Below are 26,137 nucleotides of genomic sequence, written 5' to 3'. Positions count from 1 at the left end.
CATACATGATTTTGGTGAGGATTGACAGAGTAGGTGCTATGATGGTGTTTCCCATAGTGGAGGACTCTAGAACCATGGGCACCATCTTACAGTAAGGGGCCAGCTACTTAAAACCAGCATCAGGAGGATTTTTTAAAAAGATTGTAAATGATTAAAAAACAGATGTGGATTCTGGATCTCTGCTGACATAGATTTTTAAACTATAGGATAATTACTGAGCATGGAGATCAGGGATGCAAACGGAGTTGAGAACTATCAGATCAACCAAGGTTTTATTGAATGGTAGGCTCAAGGATCCACCTGGCTGACTCCTCTCCTATTCTTTGTTCTTATGGTCACTATATTTCAAAAGTACTTCACTGGTCCTTAACTTTTCAATGATGCTATATAATATTGGTCTATTTTTTTCTATGATATATACTGAAAATGCAGAAAGTACCAAAGAAGTCCATAACAATTTGATAAAGTTTTAGCTCTGTTCTGCATCTGCACATGATATCTGATCACCTTTTGAGCTTTCACCTGCCTGACCATCCAGAGACTGTATAGGGTTGGGGGCTGGTAGGGATATCATTCTGGCTCCCTGGCTACTCTTCCTTCGATTTGTCAACACACAGTTGGCTCTGGAAAAGTGTATGACACCAGTATGCTTGAGACTTTGTGTCATGACTGGGTTGTAGGTGGATGTGAGGTCAGGGTGAATGGTGTAAATAAGATTATTTCAGCTATGTTTCCTTTATATTAGAACTTATTGGTTGTTCTTCTCATCCTTTGACAGTTGCATCATATTAATTAAAAATAGACATCTTTTATGATATCTGGGGAAAGCATTCTTCATCCATCTTGTGCAGATGAAGGGGCCGCAATCAAAAAATAATCTGAGCAACTGTTGATCACCAGCTGTGTATTTCCAGTATTTTCTATTTATGTTTTTGATAGGATTTCCGTCTTTTTTTTAACTCAACATTAAACTTGTTCTGTTATAAGTAACATTGTAGTCTTTTTCAACCTGTCATACAATAAATCCCACGCTCACTATAACAAGTCCTTACTTTGGATAACTACACTACAACCCCCTGATATTTCTGTGCTCCTTCACTTGAGCATCCCCAGATTTAATTGCTCCACCACTGGGGAGTATGTCTTCAGATCCAGGATACAGGAGAGAGAATGCGGAGAGAGAGAGAGAGAGAGAGAGATATGAGTGCAGAGTTGGGGCATGGAATATAAGAACAGGAGTAATAAGACATTGCTTAGGCCACAGCTGGAGCATTGTGTGGAGTTCTAGCCACTAAATTCTAGGAAGGACATCATTGTACTGGATAAGGTGCAGAGGAGATTCACCAGGATATTACCAAGATGGAGTATTTCAGTTATGAGGAGAGACCTGATGGGCTGTGTTTAGCTTCTTTGGAGCAGAGGAGGCTGAGGACCTCGTAAGATGTACAAAATTATAAGTGGCATGGATAAAGTAGGCAGTAAGAAACTTTTCCCCAAAGCAGAGATGTTTAAAAGCAAAGGATATAGGTTGAGGGTAGGAGGTTTAGAGGGTATCCGAGTTTTTATCTCCCAGAGGTTAGTTGGAATCAGGAACACACTGCTTGAGGGGGTGGTGGAGGCAGAGACTCTCACATTTATTTAGCTGAGCCTTTGAATCGCCAAAGCATAGGGGGCTAATGGAAAATGGGATTAATATAGATTGGTACTTGATGGTTGTCATGGACAAGGTGGCTGAAGGGCCTATTTCTGTACTATATGACTGTATCAGAATCAGATTTATTATCACTGACTTGTATGACGTGAAATTTGTTGTTTTACAGCAGCACAGTGCAAAAACATAAAACTAGTATAAATTACAAAAATAAATAGTGCAAAAAAATGGAATAACAAGGCAGTGTTCATGGAACGTTCGAAAATCTGATGGCGGAAGGGAAGAAGCTATGACTGTATAATGTATTAACAACATTTAAAAGGTACTTGGACACGTACACGGATAGGAAAGTGGGCAAATGGGACTAGTTTAGATGGGTAACTTAGTTGGCAATGGGCCGAAGGGCCTGTTTCTGTGCTGCATGACTCTATAACCTCCCAGAAAAAAATGCAGTGAGTGCAGGATAGCACCGTGTAAATCACAGGAGTAAAATCAATCTCAATCTCTTACCGAAGTTCTTGACTAACAGGGGGACTGCCCGTAACTTGTCACTATATGCAGCCCTGCAATGGGGAGATGCTCCCCTGGGCTGCCATGGACCAGAGAGCCGGTTGCTAGGAGGAAGTGACGTTGGGGAGGGGGCGGGGAGCGCAGGCGCAGAGGCTGTTGTGTGTGTGCGCGATGGAGGGACGGTGCTGTGGTGTTGGTGCTGCTGCCGCTCCGGAGGCTTTCTGAAGCAAAAGATAAGGAGGGCTCGCAGTCTCAGGCCGCGCCGTTCGGAAACGTAAGCTCCCTTGCCGCGCCGCCCGTTGTCCTCCGGTTGTGCCCGTTTGCGAGGCGTGCAGCGGGATGGTAGTGACTGGTGGTTGGATTGGGCCTAGCTGATGTGGTTCATGCAGCAGATCAAAGTCTGCGGCTCCATTTGAAGCCTGCCTAAGCACATCCTTTCTCGACACTGTTGGCGTGCTATTCATTAATTTACTGGCATAAATCACTCCTCTGTATTTACTTCTCCTGCTGCATTTACAGCACTGCTTCACCCTCTATGAGGACTATGAAACTTGGTCAATTCCATCCGCTTGAATGGCTAATGGTTACACTAGTAGCTTCTCAAGAGTTCTCACCTTGATTTACTGTTTTATACCTTTCTGGGAGCTATGAGAGCTGGTATTTCAATTTATTTCCCATTTGGAGCTACTTCCTATGGTGGGGTGGAGCAAGATTGAGAAGTGATAATTAAACGTCTCTATTTAGTTCTGATGAATAACAGTCAACCTAAAATGTTTGTTTCTCCAAATTCCAGCATTTGCTGTCTCTTGTGTCCCCTCTGAAATGGTGTTTTTTTTTCTTGCCACAGATGTTTCCTTATCTGCTGAATATATCCAATGCATTCTGTTATCATCTCCTTTTAATCCTCTCCACTATTTAATTCTCTGTGGGTGTTATGAAGATTGATGCTCTAATTTTTTTTACTCACACATAACAATGCTTAATCCTTCATGGGATTGTGGGCTGCTTAAAACTGTCAACATTATGTTAAACTTGTTTTTCTTGCTTCAGCCACATTTGCCCATACTCTTATGGGTTGTGAGCTGAGGAGAGGCTGGGCATGTCTAGACAGCTCAGTACTGATTTGTATTGACTTAAGGAGGAGGTGTGGAAAAGTTGATGTATCCGTGCACAGTTGTCCAGTCATTATTTTTACTATGGATTTGCTGATTGTACTTTGAATTTTTAATTTATTCCAAAATTGTCTTGTCTGCTTGAATGGCTAATGGTTACACTAGTAGACTCTCAAGAGTTCTCACCTTCATTCTGTAACTTGCATTTATGTTAAATTGCCATGTAGATTAATTTGTAGATAAGTATTCTGCTTTGGCTACTTCATAGTATAACTTAATTACATTTGAACTATGTACACCCAGTAAAAACAAAAACATTTATTTCTACGGCCTGATGACGAGACTGCAGGTGCTGGAATCTGGAACAAGAAACAGAATGCTGGAAGAACTTAGCATGTTAAGCAGCATTTGTGGAGGCAAATGGTGGAAGTCAACCTTTCAGATGCTGCTTGACCCACTGAGTTCTTACAGCATTCTAATTTTTTGCATTTGTCAACTTTTTGGAGTTTTATTATTGAACATGAAGTCTAAAATGCTTGTCTAAAACTGATTCTATATTTGAGGCTACTGAGGTTCCTTATTAGCCAATAGATTTTGACTGTTGAATGACAATTTTAAGTTAATTAATTAAGATTTTTTTAATTTAGTCCCAGATTTCTAAATATCCAAAATGAAGGCCAGGAGGAATCGTGATTTAATACCCAAATGGAACTGAAAAGCTGTTTTTCTTGATCAATGAAATGTAGTTGAAATAAAAACTACTTCAAAAGTACGTTTTGAAAATGTGTTAGGTAAAATTTATACACTTTAATACCACATACTTCATCTTCTTCGCATTTTCTTAAGGTAAACTTCCAAGGTATGTTATCAATAAAGTGAATGAAATAGATACAAGAGTCTGCAGATGCTGGAATCTGGAGCAACAAACAATTTGCTGGAGGAACCTAGCGAGTTGAGCAGCATTTGTAGGAGGAAGGGAACTGTAGACATTTTAGTTCAAACTCTGCATCAGGACTGAGAGTGGACAGGTGAGATGGCTGGAATAAAGAGAATGGAGTGGTGAGAAATGAGTCCAAGGTGATTGGTGGACTGAGGATGGTGTAAGATGACAGGCAGGTTGTGCTGGGGAGGAGGTGAAGTTGGGAGATAGTGACAGGTGAATGATAGATGGAGGCAAACAGAGAGGAAAGGGGGAGGGGAGAAAAAAGATGTAACAAGGTGGGGGAGGGGAGAGTGAAGATTGGAGATAGCTGCTGGAATGGAACACGAAAGGTTACCAGTACTGGACTCTAAGTAAAGGTGGGAATCAGAGCCATTCGGGAAGAGGTGAATGGCAGTTGGAACAGTGTGTGTATATTAGAGAGACGAAGATGGTTGAAGAAGGGCTGGGGTGAGGGTATGATGAAAAGGGGACAAAAACTGGGAGGACTGGAGGAGGATCGGGGGGGGGTGGGTGGGGGGAAGAAAATACTGGAGGGGAGGGTTACCTAAAAGTGAGAAACTCAATAGTCAAATGGCCACCCCAAGCTTCCAGTCGCATGCCATTCCAATACCCCTTCCCATTCCCACAGTGACCTATCCATCCTCTGCCCTCCCTACTGCCAGGATGAAGCCCAACACAAATTGGAGGGACAACAACTCGTATTCTGCCTGGATAGTCTACAACCCAATGGCATGAAGATCTGGTTTCCCTCCGACACCCTTCCCCCCCCCCCTTCCCCCACACCCATTTTTGTCCCCTTTCCCTCATACACTCTCGGCCCCTCTTCACCCTTCTTCGTCCCCCTCCTCCGTCCCCCTCCTCCTGATTCCATCCACCCACGAGACACACACAGTTCGCCCACAGGATCCTTTTCTCGCCCATCTGATTCTGGTACCAACTGCTATTCACCTCTCCCCAAATGCTTTCTATTCCCACCCTTTCTTATCAGAGTCTAGCTCTGGTAGCCTTTAGTGTTCCTGCTTATTGCCCTCCAGCAGTCATCTCCAATCTTCATGCTCCACTCCCTCCACCTTGCTCCATCTATGTTTTTTTTCCTCTTTCCTCTTTTTGTTTGCCCCCTTCTACTATTCACCTGCTACTGTCTCCCAACTCCACCTCTGCCCCTCCCCCCCCCCCCCCCCCCCCCCCCCACCTATCTGGCACAATTTGCCCTTCATCTTCCACCCCTCATCAGTCCACCATTCACCTCGATTCTTTTCTCACCAGTCCCCTTGTTCTCTTTATCCATCTCACCTCTCCATTCTGTCCTGATGCAGGGTTTCAACCAGAAACATTGACAATTCCTTTCCTCCCACAGATGCTGCTTGAACTGCTGAGTTCCTCCAGCAGATTGTTAAATGAAATAGTAGTTTTTGCTGGAACACCAGTCATGTGATTGTCTAATCAGTACCTGCTGATGGCACTGCTTAAAAGATTGAATCAAACTAATAGTTCAGACATATTTATGTTATTCTTCAACTGTCTCCTTGACTTAATATTTTCTATTATGTTGTAGAGGATGGCTGTAAATTGGATTGGAAGCCTTGTTTCTATTAACTGTGGAGAGACACTTGGAGTATATCAGGGTAAAATTTCTGCAGTGGATCAAGCCAGTCAGACAATATCTCTTACGCAGCCATTCCGCAATGGAATGAAATGTTCAGTTCCTGAGTTAACTTTTAGGTATGTACTCTTGCTTTGGTAAATCTGCAGGATGAATTAATTGCTCTTGAACTGTGTATCCCCAGCAGTAAAAAAAAGACTTCACATTTTCCAAATGACCCATAGAGCTTTTAAAATAAAGTCCCTGTTGTAACATTAGAAATGAGGCAGTAGGTTTTGCCCACCAATCTCCCATAAACAGTAATGTGATAATGACCGGATAGTGACACATTGGAGTGTTGTTGTTTGACGGATGAATATTGACCAGGGCACTGGAGATAACTCCCCATGATTATGTTTTTCATGATTATGCCAAGGGTTCTTCTGTGACTACTTGAAAGAATGTCTGAAATGAATGCCCAAAACTGATTCTGTACTCTGTTTAACGTCTCATCTGAAAGATGGTACTTTCAACAGCACTGTTTTTTGTCTAGTCTTTTGCGCTTAACTCTTAAAGTGGAAATTTAATCCAGAATTTGTTGACTCAGAAATAACCAACTGATTGATGACTGAAATTCAGTGGTTTGGCAGCATCAGTTCAGTCATAGATTCTGTGCTGTTGAATGCAGGAGTGAAGTACATGCATGCTTCTATTTAACTATACTAATTCGGTTAATGCAGTCACCCCTTCCTTAAAGCGGTCTTGTTTGAGGTTTGGATATGAGGCAGTGTTGGGAGACATTTTTTTTTGAGATGGTTCACTGGGGCTTTGAGTCTCACTTGGCTGAATAGATTCTCTTTAACTAGAGTTCCTCCAGGCTGGTTAAGGAGAGTATTTTGATTTCAGTTGGAATTAGTTAGTCCCAGTTCTGGAGTTAACCCCAACTGAACTGTTTCCAAATATGCGATTGTGGCATGAGTATATACTTTGGAAAATTTCCACTTTGAACATTTTTTGTCAATGAACCTACCCAAAATTGAGGGTATTTAGCCACCAAACTTCCTGCATAATGTAGTATTTAAACATCAAATAATTCTAAATGTATGCCAATTTATAGAGATCCAGGTTCCTATGAAACCATGAATGTTTTGATGTCCAAAGAAATGTTACTTTTTTTATTGTTTGCCTTCAGTTTATCAGATTCTTAATGTCTGAAAGACTGCAAGATTATTTACTTAGGAGAACTTTGAGTTCTATATCAGAGCCCTGTCAACTGAAAGGTTCATTGCTAAAAGCAGTTGTGGAGGGGCTCATTAAGTTATAGGTACTGTATTTGAATGTAGGCCCTAATTTTCTATGATTATATTCCCCATATGTTAATGTACAAATTATTTGTCCCCTTAAAAGTTATCATATTTATGTCGACATAGTCATTCAGCATATGGAGTGAGACTAGTTTAGAATTGGATAGACAGCATTGACTTGCATCAGGCCATGTGCAGGTTTTGTTCACATTTTTTTTGAAAATATGAAATCAATTCATTGCTTTTGGTGGTTAACTTACTGGCTTAGTTCTCTCAGTGAAAATTACAGCGTATGGTATGAACTCCCATGTCTCCAGGGCTCTCACCTGTAAATTAGAACATTATAATTAGTCTTCAGACAATTTTTTTTCCTGTGGTATAAAAGATTGTGATGAGCCATAATTTCTTAAATTGATGGTTGTCAAGATATTTTTCAAACATCAGCTGCTATTGGATTTTCTGGGTGGCAGACATGCATTAAATTAAAAAATTCAGGTGCTTGGCCAAATTTAAAGTAGCTTGCAATTTTGTTTCATAAATTCTGGCAAAAGCCATGTTTTTATGTCTTTAAATAGGATTAGAGTTTGGGTTCATGGCTGCAACCAGTCCCACGTTGGTTTTCAATCTCCATGTTATATTTCGTCTGAGTTTCATGTTTTTGCCCTATTTCACTACCATACATCTCTTTCCTTTCCCTTCAACTATTTTCTTAACATGTTCTTTTAATGTTAATAGGAATTCCACTTCACTTTCTATCTCTGGTATTTCATGCTGCAATTTCACTCTAAAAATATTTCTTCTCAGTACTAAATAGTGTCATACAGCATGGAAACAAGCCATTCAGCCCACCACATCCATCATCTGTATTAATCCCATCTTCCAGCAGCTGTGCTCATCTGGACGTATTAAATGCTGTCAGCAACTCTGCTTCCAACACTCTTTGTGGCAGTGTATTCCAGATGCTCAGTACTCTCCAGGTGAAAAAGGTCTCCTTCAGATCTCCTTACCTCTTGCCCTAAATCTATGTCCTCTGGTTTTATTCCTTTCTGATAAGGAGAAAAGTTTCCTGCTGTCTACCCTATCTATGCCCCTCAATTTTATATACCTCAGTTGTGTCTTCTCTTAACCTCCTCTGCTCCAGGAAAAACAGACCTAGCCTTTCCAGTCTCTCCTCGTAACTAAAAGGCTCCATTCCATGCAATATCCTAGTGAATTCCTATGCATCCTCTCTAGTGCCATGACATCCTTCCTGTGGTGTGGTGACCAGAATTGCACGCAGTACTCCAGCTGAAGTCTGACCAACGTTTTATAAAGTCGGACCGTAACCTCCCTGCTCTTGTATTTGATGTCTTGACTAAATCTCCTTGCTAATATGATCAAGTAAGCTGTCAGTAATTAATAGCCAGAGATGAAGTTACTGTTTTGTGCAAATCTTTTTCTCTTATTTTCCAGTGCAATTGATATCAAAGATTTAAAAATATTAGAGCTCCCGAATTCACAGTTGGCTATAGGCCTGGCTCAGCCTTCGGTGTTCACATCTCACAATGCTTACTCATCTCAGAATGGAGCTGGCAAAGGAGTAAAGAAACCCAATTCTTCGGGATCTGCTCCACAAGCAATTCCACGTCGTGCAGAACTCAAGGTTCAGGATCTGGTCACATCACCACAGCAGTATTCTAAAAGCTATGTGGATCGTCACATGGATTCTGCTCTTACTCCATCTAAAGTGTTTCGTCGAAGACACAATTCCTGTGAGTATGTGGGAGTGAGGCTTTAGAGTTGTAGAACAACACTGAAAGATTTTTGACAGTTAATTTAATCCTAGATATTTAAGTTTGGGTGGCTTGGAAATGCATTTTTTTTTTGTTTGATGCCCCAGTGAATACCTGGAGTTGGGGACTAGCATAAATCTTTTCCAACCAGTGGCGAAGGTGGAATGGATTAACAGAGAAGTTCTGATTGCGGGCTGATTCGTGGCAGAGTTGGATTGATATCTGCTGAAGAGTAAAATTGGCAGTATCCAAGAGAGATCAACAGATTCATGGTTATCATTAAATACCACATTAAATAATACTCTATTTTATTTTACAGGTCAACTATTTTGGATAAAATAACTTTTTATTGCATCAGAACCAAGCACAAGTATATTTGCCAAATCTAAATTCAGGTCTATATTTGGTTATTTTTCAATGTTCAGATAAAATTGTTTTAAATAGTATCCAGAGAAGTGACTTCTTTAAAAAAAAGTTATACGCATTTTAAATAATTATCAAGAGTTCTGTTGAAAAGTCCTGAAATGTCAACTCTCTTTGCGCAGATGCTGACTGAGTTGTTTATTTCTAGTTTGCTGGTTTCATTGAAGTGTTTTACTTTGCATCCCGAAGTTGTTCATAGCAGGATGCAGTAATAGCTACTATTTGATACCTAACTTGCAACTGCACAAATTTTAGGGGGTTGTTGGCTGGAATTATGAACCTATATATTACTGATCCACATGAGGTGCAAGCTCTAATTTCATTTTATCGGTTTCAAGAAATTTTTAATGTGTTGATTTGGTAGGCAGCAAGGCGCAGGGGTTTCCTGCAAACTGATCCACCTCTTGATGCATAATGCATTTTGCCTCTGTCCAAACTCCCAGATATGATTGAAATAATAGATGAATCAAATTAAATTTGGTAAATATGAGGTAGTGTTTCTTCTTTTACTTGCAATTTTAAAAATGTGTGTGTTTTGAGATTGAAACCATTTTATCTTCACTCAGCTGCTTTAAGCTGTCCTTAATGCCACTGGGTGAAATGGATCAACGTCAGAATCTGTTGAATGATCTCCCTTTGTGAAAGTGTTAGGTTCTGGGAGGTATATAATAATGGTGAAACTGTGCAGTCCTGGGAGACGCAAGGTCAAGGTGATTTCTGTGAATTTGACTTTTCTATGCTTTGCGTCTTGTGATAGCTGATGTTGGCAATGATGCATAGATTTGTGGGATTTCAGCCCTTTTGGGTTGTCAAAGTTGTGGATTTGTGAGATGATGTTGATGAAACCTGTAAGTATCTGTAATGCATCTTTTATATAGTCCTTAGTGTGTTAGTGGAGGTGGGAATGAATGTTTAAGAAGGTAAATGGTTTGCCAGTTTAAATGTATTGCTATATCTGGGGAGGTAGGAGGAATGTTACTTTGTATCCTTGATCTCCCTTGTAGCTGCTAAGGTAAGATTGCCTTTTGTTACAAGCCATGAATCTCTTGACCTCATCTAATAACTGACATTTGTGCACCTGATCCAGTTGATGGTGACTCCATTTAAACCACCCCTCCAGTTCATGTCGGATATGGTCTATCTTTACTATTTCAGAGTGGTGCTTCCCAGCCTCCCAAGTTTGCATAAACTTGAGGTCTTTGGGAATTCTTCTATCTTTCACCCTATTACCTCCATTGACCATCAGTTAAGCAAAACTTTTCTTTTGAAAATCCACATTTTTGTTTTTGCATCCCTAATGAATTAAACTCTCCCTATCTCTGTAATATCTCATTGCCTCTGTCCCTCCATCTCTAATTTCTTGACCATCCTTAAATCAGTACTATTGGGGCCCTTTGTTTCAGCTGCCAACGTTATGTGTTTTGAAGTTCTCTTCCTTATTCTTTATAGTTCTACTTCATTTTCTGCTCTATGGCTGTCTTTGAAACTTGCAAGGACTGCCACAAGTAACATATTTGATTAGATGCTTGTGAAGAGCATTGATATTTTGTTATATTAAAGGTACTGTATAAATACAAGTTCTAAATGCTATTGAATTTCAAAAAGGAAATTATTTGAATCTTGCTGGAAATGGTCATTGCTTGCGACTCCATCTATTTACAGCTGGATATCGGCCAGGGTTTCAGCATTTTTTGCACTGAATGTTTCACTGACTGAAGAATTAATGTGCTCCAATTTTCAGTGGTCACACCAAACTTGTGACAGATGAATTGTCATTCATTTTGAACTAGATTGCGGGCCTGAGAAACTCCCATAGACGTGTCCTGAGGCCGGGATTAGCTTGTGCTTCTGCAACATCTTCCATGCATTACATATGACTAACTGTTGAAGTGTTCTCTCCCTGATTTTCATTGACTAGTTCATATTTGGCACTCGGCCAATTGTTGCCCTATGGCAAAGCAATCACCCCCTTCTGGGATTTGGCTCTTGTCCATATTTGGACCAAGACTGAGCTCCAACTGGCCATTAATAAGCAGTTCAGTAAATGCCACTTGATAACAGTAGTTGTACTGGAGCAGCTTAGCTTAGATCATGGCTTATTCTGTAGCAGAGGTCTTCAATTACATTAGATATTTATTTGTTAGTCACATGTACATCGAAACACACAGAAATACGTCTTTTTACATTACTGAGAATGTGCTGGGGGCAGCTCTCAAGTGTCCCACTCTTCTGGCACAGCTCCTAACCTGTACATCTTTGGAATGTGGGAGGAAACTGAGCACCCAGAGGAAACCAATGCAGACACTGGGAGAACATACAAGCTCCTCGCAGACAGCGGCCGGAATTGAACCCGGGTCACTGGTACTGTTGCCTTGACTGTTTCCTTTACTGTGGCCTGTGCACTCGGTGCTTTCTTGGTTTTGTTCAGTGAGTTGAATTGGCTGAAGGCTTGAACCTGCACAGAACACTTCCAAGTAACTATGTGCTTATACTTCAGATTGTTTACTGTGTCTGTGTACTTTGACAGTTCCACACAACTGCTGGATAGTTTACAAAGCTCTTATTGATCCTTTGATATTGAATGATTATTCAATACCAAAGGGCGGCATGGTAGTGTAGTGGTTAGCGTAATGCTATTATAGCACCAGCGATCAGGGTTCAATTCCTGCCACTGTCTGTAAGGAGTTTGGTACATTCTCCCCGTGACTGTGTTGGTTTCCTCCAGGTGCTCCGGTTTCCTCCAGGTGCTCCAGTTTCCTCCCATGTTCCAAAGACGTACGGGTTAGTAGGTTAACATGGGTGTAATTGGGTGGTGTGGTCTCGTTGGGCTGGAAGGCCTGTTACTGTGCTGTACAAATTTAAAAAAACTTTTGTGATTCAACCAGCAGTAGTGTTTTATAAGCAAGATAATAGTACTATGAGAAAAATGTTCTTTTGTTTAGACTTCTGTTCTTGGTTTTGATTTTTCATGTGGCTCATTGTAAGCAATAAATTGATCTGAGTATAATCAGTGAAATCTAGTTCATCCCCTCGAGAGTTTGCGAGATGTGGTTTTTGTTCAGAAATTAACCCAAACCTAACAGGAAGGTTAGGACAACAAAACATGAAACTTAGCAAGTTCAGCAGAGTTTAGCCAACAGTTGAGAGTTATACCAAAAAAAAAGTTGCCTTCCTGAGAAGAACACAACTAAATTGTGGTAAATTTAAATATTAATGGCAAGAGAGCTCGATGTAATGTCTGTTGAAAGACTGGGTGGATGAGTGGTTTTTTGGGAGACTTTTTATAATTTCTTTACCAGTTTGCTCACTTGGGAGCCCAATGTTGAGTTGGAGTACTGTATTGTGGGCTAGTACCTGTTTTCAGGCAAGATAGCTGGTGAATTAGCAAGCTTATTCTCATAAGGGGGATTAAGGATTCCAATTGCTATTCTACCCTTGCATTTCAACTGAGACATTTTATTAATGTTCAGGTTATTACGGCCCTAGCCTCTTCCTTTATGGTTTGGGGCTCTGCCGTCTGATGTAACCCCCTGCCTATTGTAATGTAGGTTGTCTGACTTGGCACCTGGCAGAATTTAACCATGCAGTCTTCCGTCTCTATAATCTTAGACACTCACAGGTTAAACACAGCAGGGAGTCGTCTTGGATAACTAACTTTGTCTTGTGTGCTTCTTGGCTCTTTGCCACCATTGAGAATTATGTTCTAGTTTTGGTTGAGATGCCCCTCATGATGCTTTTTCATGAACATAGTCATAGAGTTGTACAGCAAAGAAACAGGCCTTTGGCCCACCATGTCCATGCTGACATTCATACCTATGTATACTAATCCCACTTGCCTGAATTAATTCCATATCCCTCTATGTACTGCTCATTCAAGAACCTGTCCAGATGCCTCTTAAATGTTACTATTCCTGCCGCCTTCTCCACCTCTGGCAACTCATTCCAAATACCAGTTACCTGTTATGTGAAAAATGTACCCCTCTGATTCCCTTTAAACTTCCTCCCTCTCGCTTTAACCTGATGTCCTCTAGTTTTAGATACCCCTACCATGGGAAACAGATGCTGGTTGTCTACCCTGTCTCTGCCCCTTATCGTTTCACGTACCTCTATCACATCACTTCTTCGTCTCCTTTGTTCCAGGTAAAACAGACCCAGCCTATCAAGCCTTCCAATCCAGGCAATATCTTTGCAAATCTTTTCTGCACACTCTAGCTTGATTGTATCCTTTCTATAGTGTAGCAACCAGAACTGCACATAATGCTCCAAATGTGACCTCACCAAACTTTTGTACAGCTACAACATGACTTCCCAACTTTCATACTCCACACCTCAACCAATGAAGGCAAGTATGCCATACACCGCCTTTACCACCCTATCTACTCGTGTAGTCACTTTTGGGGAGCTATGGACTTGCACCCCAAGATCCCTCTGTACATCTATGTTCCTAAGGGTCCTGCCATTACTGTATACTTTCCTCTTACATGTGACCTCCCAAAGTGCAACACATAACTTCTCTGAAACTGTCATTTCTCTGCCCACATTTCCAACAGGTCTGTTTCCTGCCAAGTCCTTTGACAACCTTCCTCACTATCACAACTCTGCCAGTTTTTGTGTTGTCTACAAACTAACTGATTAATCCACTTACATTTCTGTCCAATTCGATATTTATTTATGTGTGTGTATATGATATATCACAAACAAGAGGTGCAAGCACTGTTCCTTGCGGACCGCTGCTAGTCACAGACCTCCAGTTGGAATAATATCCTTGCACCACTACACTATCTATTATGACCAAGCCAATTTTTGAATCTAATGTACCAAGTCTCCATGGATCCCTTGTGCCTTCAGCATTTGGATCAGCATGGAAAAGATGTATAGTTTCTGTGCTGTCAGTACCATGCAATAAAGGCAGAAAATATTGGAAACATTCAGCAAGCCAGACAATATCAGTTGAAAGAGAAACAGAAAAGAGCTGTGTTTCAGATCAGACCTTTCATCCTGAATTGTTAATGTTTTTCTTTCCACAGATGCTGCCTGACCTGTTGAGTGTTTCTAGCATTTTCTGTTTATTTCAGATTTCCAGCATCTGTATTTTTATTTTCAAGTACCTTGTATTACGATTTAATTATTTTCATAGTGAGTAATCCCTTTTTAACAACAGACTTTTTGATTAGTGAATAATATTTGCGCAGTAGTGTTTTAACTAAGTTGTCAATAGGGGAATTATTAGATGTATAGTTGTATCATCTATTTGTACGTTTGCCCCTGTCCCTCAGATTTTTCTTTCACTCTTCAGCTCTTGATGGGGTTACGTGCAGGGAAGTACTGCTCTGTGAGTGCACTTTGTGACTACTAATACATGTAGGCATTCGTAATTGGGGTGTCACAATTAATTGACATTTGCCGGTTTGAACAAATTCAGGCTAAAATATCGCGTAGCTTGCCCAAAATCTGTGCAAGTTTGCGAAATAAATAAAAAGCTTGACTACTTTCTCTTTCTCCCATGTCACCTGAAAAACGTGATATGAATTGTTTCAGAGCAGCTAGCTGCACAACAGAGATTCAACCTGCGACTATTTAGGTTTGTTACAACTTGCATTTGTTATTCATTAAGCAGGTATTGAAGTTTTGAATGTGGTATCAGATGTTCTATAACTAAACACAGCTGTTATGTTTGGTTGCAAATTTGGCACTTTTGAAGTTGCCAAAATAAAACTTGACAGTTTTTAATGACATGAAGTGCTCATGTTACAAGGCAGTGGTATCTTTAATATTAAATATTGGATATGCAGTGTTAAATTACCAGTACTGAAGTATAAAACCAAAAAATCCTGAGGATCTAGAACTTCTGTGGTCCTGTATTAGCTAGTATTTCAATGATTTCCTAAGAAACTTTATTCAGTAGGTAAGATGTAATTTAGAAGTTAGTATTTCCTATGTCTGAATATTGTCTTTGTTTTTGGTGTAATTATCAGGGAAACCTGACTAGTACTTAGTGATATTAATTTGTACCTGGGCACAGTGTGCATTCACTGTCAGAACAGGTGAATCAGGAGTAGAGTTTCTAAAAGATCAGACTATTTATTGTACAGTTGGTTTTCAACAGTAAAATGCAATGGTTAGATATAAATGTCATCGTTCAATAATCCCGATAGGAAGTTTTTTCACTGAACAATTTTTGAACAGTAGTACCACCTTGTAAATATTTTAATTAAGCTTAACAAAAATTATGAGCATTTACAAAGCAGTTTCCCCTGTGACTTTCTTCCCAAATTGTAGCAAAAAGGCTTGAGCTATCTTGCATGTAGCAAGATCTTGTCAACAGGAATGAGCTGAATGACCAATTCATTTGTCAGTGACAGGAAGAATGTTGGCAAGCACAAGAAGATCTTGTTTCCTCTCAGCTTGCATCGCAAATCATTACTATCCACCAGTCCATTGCAGAGCAGGCACCTCTTAACAATGTAGCACCCTCACAGTACTGTATTGCTATATTTGCATAGATCTTGTAATTACATCCTGTAAGGAGAGTAAGAACTCCAAACTGTTAATGCTTTCTCGCCTGGAGGAAGGGATGCTATCAACTGGAACAAGCTAACACAGGAAAAACATAATGATTAGCTTGCAGAAGTTTTGAGGTGTGGAAAACATTCATCTAAAATGATTGATTAAAGATTTGTCTTGCCAAACTTGGTTTGTATTGGGAGTAATGATGGAGATGTTGATGTACATAGGGCTTTCATTGACAGTGGGAGCAATTTGGAGTGATAAATTGAGAAATTTAATGCACAACAATGAACAATATTAACTTTCTCTGGCAAGAAGCTGAATAGCAGGCAGGCTAAGAGTTGTTACAAATGCAAATGGGGTTGTTAGTAGAAACAAGAGATTGAAGAATCACACGGGACTTGTCTGTAAGCACCAAAGGTTTATTGTATAAGTATATATAAAAAGGTGTGTGTGTGTATATATATCTCTGGTGGGGAGAGTTGTCGAAAATATCAGGCAACCAACTCCACTAAAAGGGAAAAATCAATTATTATACTCTTTTTTTTTCCAGTTTTTCCCAGTTTATTGCAAACCAATAATATTAAGTTGATTCCATACATAATATACCTACCGAGCCAGATATTTTACGAATATAAGGGTATTGTTCTACCATCCCTTGGACAGCTGATAGACATCTCTTGGGTCTCTCCTTGATGCGAACCAGACACCCTGTTCTCTGTAGTTGAACAAGAACAATAACCCTGTATTCTGTGAGCTTGTGTATCCAGCTCAAACTGCATCAGTGCTGATAAGGGAGACATAACTGGTCAGTTCTATCTGTGAAACTTGTTATGAACCAGCAACAAAAGAAACACTGAGTCGTGTATAAGTGTTTAAAACTACTTTATTAATAACTATTTATGATAATAATAGAAATGTTAGAAGTAAAAATGTTAAATCTTAAACATTAACCCCAAAAACTAAACTTGTAGTGTCTGTGTGGCAAATTCCCAAACTCCAAGTCCAGGAATGGTTCTTAAAGTTCAGTTCAGCAAGCCATAAGGTGAAACGTGATCAAAGGCTTCAACAACCACTGTTGACTGAAGACAAAACGTAGATGTAGAGGGAAAGTAGAGAGTAATTACAAAATCCAAATATTCCACTTTGGAACCCAAACGACACCTCAGTGTTTACTCAGCAGTGACCACTCCACCGCATCTTCCTCATTCCTGAAAGACTCTCGAATCATGGCCGTCCGCACAAATACCTGTTTTCTTCTACAGGGCAACAACAAAGTGAACTCGACTGCTTTGTTCTGAAGTATCTGCCACCCTGAAAAGCATCCGAGATGTGGCCGTCCACACAAGTACCTGTTTCCCTCCGCAGGTTAACGACAAAGTGGACTCCACCTGATTACTCCAAAAATCCATACGTGGATTTTAGTGACAGGCACGGTTACTGTTTTCCATCCGTCGATAGAGACTAGCAGGCTGGTCCCCCCCCCCGCCCCCCCGCCCCCCCCTCCAGACTGACCTCCAAAAACATCATTATGTCCTTTATCTTCTGTTGTCATAATCACGCCCACACACAGACACACACACCACTATGCTCTATCTTAAAGGGACATTGACCAATAGTAACCCAGTTCGTAACAGACTACAGAAATGGAATGTGGTGAAGCCCCACGATACCTAATCAGTTCTCCACTTTCTAACATATGTGACTGTCCTTCATTTTGTAACCTGTCTACTTGTGCTTTACTTGTCTAACATGTGATGCTGCTTTTGTCTTGGCCACCTTTAACAGGATGCTGCACTTTATAAAAGGAGTACAACAGCATTATGGCCATAATGAACCTTCTAAACTCCTCTTTGGCTGCAATTGGAGCATTGTGTTAGTGTTGGATGACACACATTAGGAATGACTTGGGCTTTGGAGAGGATGCAGAAGAAATTGATTAAAATGATTCCAAGGGTGAGGGATTTCAGTTGTGTAGATAGATTGAGAAAGCTGGGTTTGTTCTTCATGGAACAGCAGAAGTTGCTGGGAGATCTGATGGAGGTATATAAAATCTTCAACCTAAACACAATCAATAGAGAGAAACTCATCCATTGATGGAATTGTCAAGAATTGGGGCCCAAAAATGAGGTTGATTGGCAAAAGGACCAAAGTGACATAAGTAAAATCCCTCCTTGTACTGGGAGGGTTTAGGATCTGGAGGGCACTGCCAGTGTTCGTAGTGGAGCCTGTTTCAATTGAAGTGTGCAAATTGGGGCTGAATAAATATCTGAAAAAAGATTTTGCAGGGCTTTGGGGAAATTGCGGAAGAGTGGGACTTGCTAGGTTGTCTAGCATGGAACCAACAGGGGCTTAGCAGGCTGACCTCCTGTTCTGTAATGATCTGTGAATTTGAGTGTTTGAATAGCATAGCAGCTGACTTTACCATTGATTAGAGTGTGATGCAACCATTATTAATTATACATTAGATTTCCAGTTTTGTGCATACTTTCTGCATTAAAGAAAAAAAACAGGTATGGAAAAGCACAGGTTTAATGCTGTAACTTGTGAAAATTTTTAAATTTATTATATGAATTTGAAATTTGGGTTCAATATGTATTCATATTTATCAAGAGATGATTGTTTGTCATGTTGGTGATGTTTGCATGTTTTATTGAATGTCTAAGGAGCAACTAAATGGTGAATATTGTAAAGTAGGGGAAATATAAATCTCTGGTAAGCATCTTTTGGGAAGTTGAGAGCATTGGTGACCAAAGCCTATTAAGCACAACTTCCAATTTATGTGAATGATGAGGAAATCTTTGGAGTATTTTAAGATTATTTTAATTCAAAAACATGATGGGTTAGTTAATGAAAGGTGAACAGAGAACACACAATTGTGAGATCGCATGCACAAATTTAAAATCAAATCCATATTTCACTTACATTATAGTATACTCAATGAATTTGTAACCAGAGACCCAAAAATAATTGAATTTTGTTTTTTTCATTTTATTTAGTTCCAGAATATTTCTAAAATTCAAGCTTCATTTCACCTTGTTTTTCTTCTCTCATTCTGAGCAATTTTGGCAATATCCATTGTCTTTGTGTTTACTCAAAACCAGCAATAAACTTTCCAGCATTTCAGAGGTAATCAAAGAGCCTTGTATTTGCATTGCACCTTTCATGTCTTCAAGACATCAGGCGATCACTGCATAGCTAATTAATTGTGAAATATAAACACGTACCTAGACAAATGTGACAACTAATTTACATACAGCATGGGAACGGGCCATTCAGCCCAACTGGTCCATGGGAGTCCTTGCAAACAGTATTGAGATAAATGGTCAATTCATTAGTGCTGATACTGGAAGAACTTGATTGAATAGTCTTCAGAATTGGCATCTTTAATACCTTGAATGGTTTTGGCTTAATGTCAAACTTCTAGAATATCTGTCCAGTCTCTCTTGATGCAGTTAGCCTTAAATTTTTTTTCTGTTTATTTTTTCAGAATATGGGTGTCAATGACAAAGCCAGCATTTATTTCTCTTCCCTAATTACTCTTGAGAGGTGGTGGAGTAATGTTGCAATGATGTGGTAGTTGGGTAACTGTGGCTTGCTAGGCCATTTTGGAGGGAAGTTGAGAGTTGCTAGATCTGGAGTCACATGTAGGCCAGCATGAGATAGCAGCTTTCCAACCTAGAAAAACATCTGTGATCCAGATGTTTTTATAGCAGTTAGGAATTTCTTAAAATTATATCTAATTAATACTTTAAATTCCTCCGACATGGGCTGATGTTGCAAGTAGCACCAATGCCACAAAAGTATCAGGCATTGTTTCCAATGAGAAATATTTGATGGTATTATCATTGTCAGACCCTTAAACATCAATATCGACCAGAAAAAAAAACTCAGCTGGATGAGCTGCATAAATACCTTGGCTTCAAAAACATGTCAGAGGTCTGATGTATCCTGTAGCACGTGACTTTTATCCTGACATCCCAAAGTTTCTCCACTGTCTACAAGGCACATGCTGAGAATGTGATGGAATATTCTCCATTTGCCTGGATGGGTGTAACGTCAACAACTCCCAATACAAAGAATTTAACCACTGCATAGCCACCATATCTCGCAGTTGAGCTCTCCTTGGGTATGAAACTAAAACCCTTTCCAGCTCCAAACCCCACACAAATAAAAGTGATTCAGATTCAGCCAGCCAGACTCTTAACATGTGGAAGTCTTGTAGTAGGACATCCTTCATAAGATTAGATAGCATATGCTTTAATATTTAATATCTTAATAAAAACATTTCCTGTTTGTTGCACTTACTTCCTAAAGCACTCTTCCAATTAGTTACACCATTGAATTTGATTTATAACATCTCTATTTTGACTGTTCTGTAACTCGCTGAGTAAAGTTGTGATCCTTCTATATGTAATGAATCAGCATGACCATAAAAGCATAATCAAACCATGATTATGAATTGAGTATCCTTGCCTCTAATAGAGATTATTGGTTTAACTTGATTTCAACCTGGCACTTTGCTGAGTAAAATCTGTAGCTTTCAGATGAGATGATAAAGCTAAGGCCCCATCTGTGCTCTTGGGTAGATATAAGAGATCCCACAGTACTGTTTAAGGAGCATTGGAGTTCTGCCACAATATTTTCCCTTCAACTATTTCCTAAAACACACAATCTCCCCATTTCCTTTCATGCTGATGGTGGAAACTGGATGCATGCAAAATGATTCCCACATTTCCTGCACTGATTAGTGATTACACTTCAAATCTACTTTGGCTGTAAAATACTTCGTTGTCCTGGGTTTGTGAAAGAAGTATGCAAGTGTGAGCTTGATCGATTGGAATGTTACTTTTCCAATGACTCGTACATAAAGGTAATTGGTACCACAGCAAACACTTAAACTTCATTATTGTGTTAGAGAACAAGATAGGTTAAATTAAATCAATTAAGTTTGGTAGAAAAAGTGTTTGCAGCATTTTTTTTTAAAAAATGTTTCTGTTTAAAGTAGTAGTTTGATTCTGTTGTCTTTTTTTCCAATTCTAGAAGTTGTGTTAGTCTTTTTTAAAGAAAGCTGCTTTTAAATGAATTGGTCAAACCAAAGCATGCACATCAGGAAGGGGAGTGAAGTGTATAAAGAATTTATAGTTCATTTAATTAGAAGTCTACTTAAAATAGAATTTTGTTCAGTTTGTGTGAACTAAGTGAAATTTGCATGAATGAATCCAGCTTGACCTTTGGATGTGTCGTCTGCTTACCTGAGCTTGTCAAATGAGATATTTTGATTTTTAATCTTTCACAAGGCTTAAAGCTTGTGTTGTTTTCAGTTGAAGCATTTTTGTGATAAGAGCATGGGAGCATGTAATTTAGCTCCCACATTAAAATGCGTGGCTCTGATTTCTAAATTCCCATGTATACACATGATGGAATAGTGTTAGTTTACATGGACTACAATTCTATCCAATGAAGATGTTTCAGTGATATTACTGGCAAGATGGTGTAATTGCAATTTGACAACTTGGGCAATCTCCCTTTCAAATATGAAAGTAAAAATTTATGGTGAGGAAAGGTGACAGGATATACAAGTGGATATAACATCCTTTAATATAGTTAGGAGTACATTACACAGGATATCTGGTAGTGGATTTGTTGGAGGTTAAGTTCAAATATTATTTTACTGCATTCTGTTCTGTATTTCCTTCTGGTTTGCTAGAATAATCATTGGAATCACTTTAGAGGAAAACTGAGTTTAATTGATAGGTGTTTATGTCCTGTCTTCATTTTGTGTCTTGTGAAATTCTTTTGGACTGAGCTGTAGATTTATACTTAGAATCGCATAATAGAAAATCTAATGAGATGGAATAGGGCCATTTGAACAGTGTTTTGAAAAGAGCAGCCGGGCCTTGTCACATACCAGCACTTAATCCACGCAGGTCATGGTTCTTCAAGTACACGTGGAAGTACATTTTAAATGTGCGGAGGGTTTCTGCCTATTCCATCCTTCCAGAGTGACAAAACTGTAACACCTAGATGTGGGGGGGAAAAAGAAATTCTTCACTTCCCTTTCTAATCCTACCAAGTTATTTTATACACAGGCCTCCCAATAGCCAGAGGGTGATAGAGGAACAGATATGTAGGCAGGTTATGGAAAGATGTAAAAGCAACAAGGTAGTTGTAGTGGGTGATTTTAATTTCCTCAATATTGACTGGGACTCCCAAAGGACCAGAAGCTTAGATGTGGATGAATTAGGTGCATTCAGGAGGGTGTCTTGACACAGTATATAGATAATCCAGACGAGGCCATACCAAACCATGTATTGGGAAATGAGCCTGGCCAGTTGATTAGAGTTTCGGTGGGAGAAAATTTTGTACAGTGGTCATAAAAGTTTTCAGATAGTTATGGATAGGTCTGAACCTTGGGGAAAGGTTAATTACGGCAGTATTAGGCAGGAGTTGGGGAGAATAAGATTAGGAGAGCTGTTACTGGGTAAGTCCACATCTGATATGTGGGAGTTGTTTAAAGGCCTGTGAGGAAGAAAGACAAGGATGGCGATGTTAGGGAATCTTGGCTGATGAGAGATGTTGCCAACTTAGTCAAAAGAAAATTGTGTTTGTGAGGTTTAGGAAGCTGAAATCTGGCAGAGCCCTGGAATCATAAAAAGGAAGCTGGAGAGAACTTGAACAGGGAATCAGGAGGGCTAAAAGGAGCCATGAAATATCTTTGGCAAATAGGTTGAAAGAAGATACCAAGGCATTTTAGACATAAAAAGCAAGATGATAATTCTGGAGAGGGAAGGACCACTCAAGGACAAAGGAGGGAGTTTATGCCTGGAAGTGGGTGAGGTACTAAATGAGTACTTCATCTTTATTCACGATGGAAAGGACATGGTGGATAGAAAGATCAGGGATGGGAATGCTGGTATTCTAGGACATTATTGATATTGAGGAGGTGGTGGTGGTATTGGGACTCAAAGAACATTCAGGTGGTTGTCCCCAGGGCTTGATGGGGATCTATCCTAGGTTATTGAGAGAGGCAAGGGAGGAGATTACTAGGGTCTTTGTATCTTCTTTGGCCACAGGTGAGGTCCCCGAGGACCAGAGAATAGCCATTGTTATTCCTCTGTTTAAGAAGGGCAATAGGGACAAACCAGGAAACAAGCCTGTGAGCTTACAGGTAGGGATATTATTGGAGAAGATTATTAGGGATATGATCTACTCCCATCTGGAAAAGCATGTGCTTATTGGGGATAGCCAGCATGGCTTCGTGTGGGGATGACATGTTTTACAAGCTTGGGTTTTATTTTAGGAGTTGCCAAAGATGGTAGATGAGGGTAGGCCTATGGATTCGTTAAAGCTTTAGATGAGGCCCCTCATGGTCGGCTGATCTAGAAGATTAAGGCACGTTGGAAACCTGGCAGATTGGATCCAAAGTTGGCAGCCATAGAAGACAGCAGGTAGTGGTGGAAGGGTGTTATTCTGACTGGAGGTCTGTGGCCAATGATGTTCTGTAAGGATCATTGCTGGGACCTTTTTGATATATGATTTGGATGAAAGTATAGGTGAACTGATTAGTAAGTTTGCAGACAATACAAATATTGGTGGAGTGGCAATAGAGAGGAAGGTTGACAAAGATTTCAGCATGATATAAACCAGCTGTAAATATGGGCAGAGAAATGGCAGATGGAGTTTAATCCAGATAAATGTGAGGTGTTGCACTTTGGGAGGTCAAATGCAAGCATACTGTACGTGGTAGGACCCTTGGGAGCATCGATGTACAGAGGGATCTTGGGGTGCAAGTTCATAGGTCCCTGAAAGTGGCTACACAAGTAGATAGGGTGCTAAAGGCAGTGTATAGCATGCATGTCTTCATTGGTCAGGGTGTTGAGTATAAAAGCCAGGAAGTCATTTTACAGCTGTATAAAACTTTGGTTTAGGATGCATTTTGAATATTGTGTACAGTTCTGGTTGCATTTTGAATATTGTATACAGTTCTGGAGACTTTGGAGAGGGTGTAGAAGTTTGCTTGGATTATAGTATTAGCTATAAGGAGAGGCTAGACGGACTGGGATTGTTTCCTCTGGAGTATCAGAGGAGGAGGGGTGACCTAAGAAGTAAGTAAAGTAATACATAGTGTAGAGACATACATAGTGCAGATAGTCTTTTTCCCAAGATGGAAATGTCAAATACCATAGGGCATAGCTTTAAGGTGATGGGGGGAAAGTTTAAAGACGCAAGATTTTGTTTTTATATAGTGCCTGGAATGCATGGCCAGGGGAAGTGGTGGAGACATTTACAATAGCAATGTTTAAGAGCCATTTAGACAGGCACATGAACGTGGAGGGATGTGTCCCATGTGCAGACAAGTGAGATTAGTTTAGATTGGTATAATGGTTGGTACAGACATGGACTGAAGGGCCTGTTCCTGCACAGTACTGTTTTTTTCTAAGTCTATGGGCTGTGGATTTTTGTCTGTCTGCGAAGTAGGATAGGTCCTTCCTGTTGATTCTCTGTTCCCCTCATAATTTTACACCCCCCGTAGCCACCTCTGTTTCGAAGCAACAACTGTAGCTTATATAATCTTTTCTCTTAGCTAATAGTCTTCTAAATCTTCCTCTTCAGTGCAGTCACATCTTTCTTGTAATGTGATCATAACTCTACTTGTTCTAGCATGATCTCTGTTGCATTCTTTGCCACAACTAATTATGAGGCATCCTATATGCACTTTAAGTGCCTACTAAAATGTTACTTCAACTGCCTTGATGACCTGTGTGCTACCTATTTACTAGAAAATGTATTTCCAACCTTTGCTCAAGTGACCAGACCACTTACATTTTCTAGTAAATAAAAATAAAATTGTGCAGATACTGGGCATCTAAAATAAAAACAGAAAATGCTGGAAGTACTCAGCAGGTCAGCAGCATTAACCTGATCTTTGGAGTGTTTCCAGCATTTTCTTTCATCTATATTTTCCAGGAGTATGATGCTTTATACTTCACTGCCAACCGTACAATTTTTGTATCATCTGCAAGCAGTCAACTACTAACCTTTTGCTTCCTTTCATTGAGCTATTTTTGTATCCAGTTTGCCACTTTTCCTGGAATCCTGTGGGTTTTGTTTTGACCAATCTGCAGTGTGACCTTGTCTCGCTGAAGTCCATGCAGACAGCACCAAACACACTGGACTCATTGACCCTCCTCGATCCCCAAAAAACAAAACCAATCAAATTAGTCTTGGTAATTTCCGTTAGCAAATCCTTGCTGACTCTGATTTAAGGTGCCTATCTAAATACTACGTTATATGAATCAGTGATTTATTTTGGCCAATATAATGATGGGCATTCCATGTTGTATATCTTGATGCTGAAATATCTGTAGGTTTTTAAAAGCACAAAATGCAGTGAAGAATTTATTATTTATTTTCCTTGCTGCTATTCTGAAGGTAATTTCAAACCTGGTTCATAAGGATATTAGACATTTATAGACTGAAGGTCCCCATTGTTCAGCTTTGGAGGTCATTTAAGTCGCATTTGGGGCTGGAAGGACCAACTTGCATTTGTGTAGTTCCTTTCACATAGCTCTTGCGGCATTTTAAATGGATTTGCATTCAGGCAAGTACTTTTAAAGTGTAGTGACTTTTGTAACATATATTCAGCAGCTAATTTAGGCACCACAGTCTATCATGTCTTACAGTAATCCAATCAATTCAAAAAATAATAGCATGACAGTGCAAAAAAAATTCTGCAATTAAAAAACAATGGGAAGTGTCAATCTGTTCTTAACTAGAAACTGAATTGAATTTCTTTTTATTTGCCCCTACTCCTGTTCCTGCTTGTGCTTCTGTCCTTCTCCATTTCCTTTACCCTTTTTGATGCTTGTCTGTTGGGAACCTTAAGGAATCTTTTTTCACTGGCATCTGGCTCCTCCAACTCGTGCTGGAGAGCATGCCCAACCCCCACCTGATCAAAGGGATTGAGTAAAACTGATTAATAATCAGTGGTTATGAGATTCCTGGTGGAACTTTATCTCTTAATCTTTTTGAAAGGATTGCTAAATTTAATTTTGTATAACAGTCATCTTTCCTTCAATCTGGAGTGAAATTGAATAGAATCAAAATGCTGAGTTGTTAATTTATAAAATTGGAAGTAGTGATATCTGGTGTAAAGGTGCTTGAATTTGAATAGTTGACGCAACTTATTTCTATTAATGGACCTGGATATCTCCCCTCCTTTTCAGTCAAATGAAACATGATTGGTCATGAAAAGGGAAATTAATTTTTGTTTTGTTTTTGTGTGATGGGTTGTTTCACTAGGAATCCAAAACATCTGCAATGTGCCCAT

The 26,137-nt window shown here is 39.7% G+C and overlaps 1 protein-coding gene across 1 annotated transcript in view; it reads left to right on the top strand.

The window, feature by feature from the left end:
• Positions 1–2,325: 2,325 nt before the first annotated feature.
• The window catches only part of edc3 (enhancer of mRNA decapping 3 homolog (S. cerevisiae)), a 75,893-nt gene continuing 52,081 nt past the window's right edge, over positions 2,326–26,137 (top strand). Inside the window, 3 exon segments of the mRNA XM_052042656.1 lie at positions 2,326–2,435; positions 5,772–5,938; positions 8,555–8,853. Of these exon segments, the coding sequence (XP_051898616.1) occupies positions 5,775–5,938; positions 8,555–8,853 (463 nt within the window). The 5' untranslated portion in view covers positions 2,326–2,435; positions 5,772–5,774.

The sequence above is a fragment of the Pristis pectinata genome, chromosome 32, assembly GCF_009764475.1.
Source record: "Pristis pectinata isolate sPriPec2 chromosome 32, sPriPec2.1.pri, whole genome shotgun sequence".
NCBI classification, from domain to species: domain Eukaryota; kingdom Metazoa; phylum Chordata; class Chondrichthyes; order Rhinopristiformes; family Pristidae; genus Pristis; species Pristis pectinata.
The sequence above is the reverse complement of the archived record's forward strand: the minus strand, read 5'-3'. Positions and strand labels throughout refer to the sequence as shown.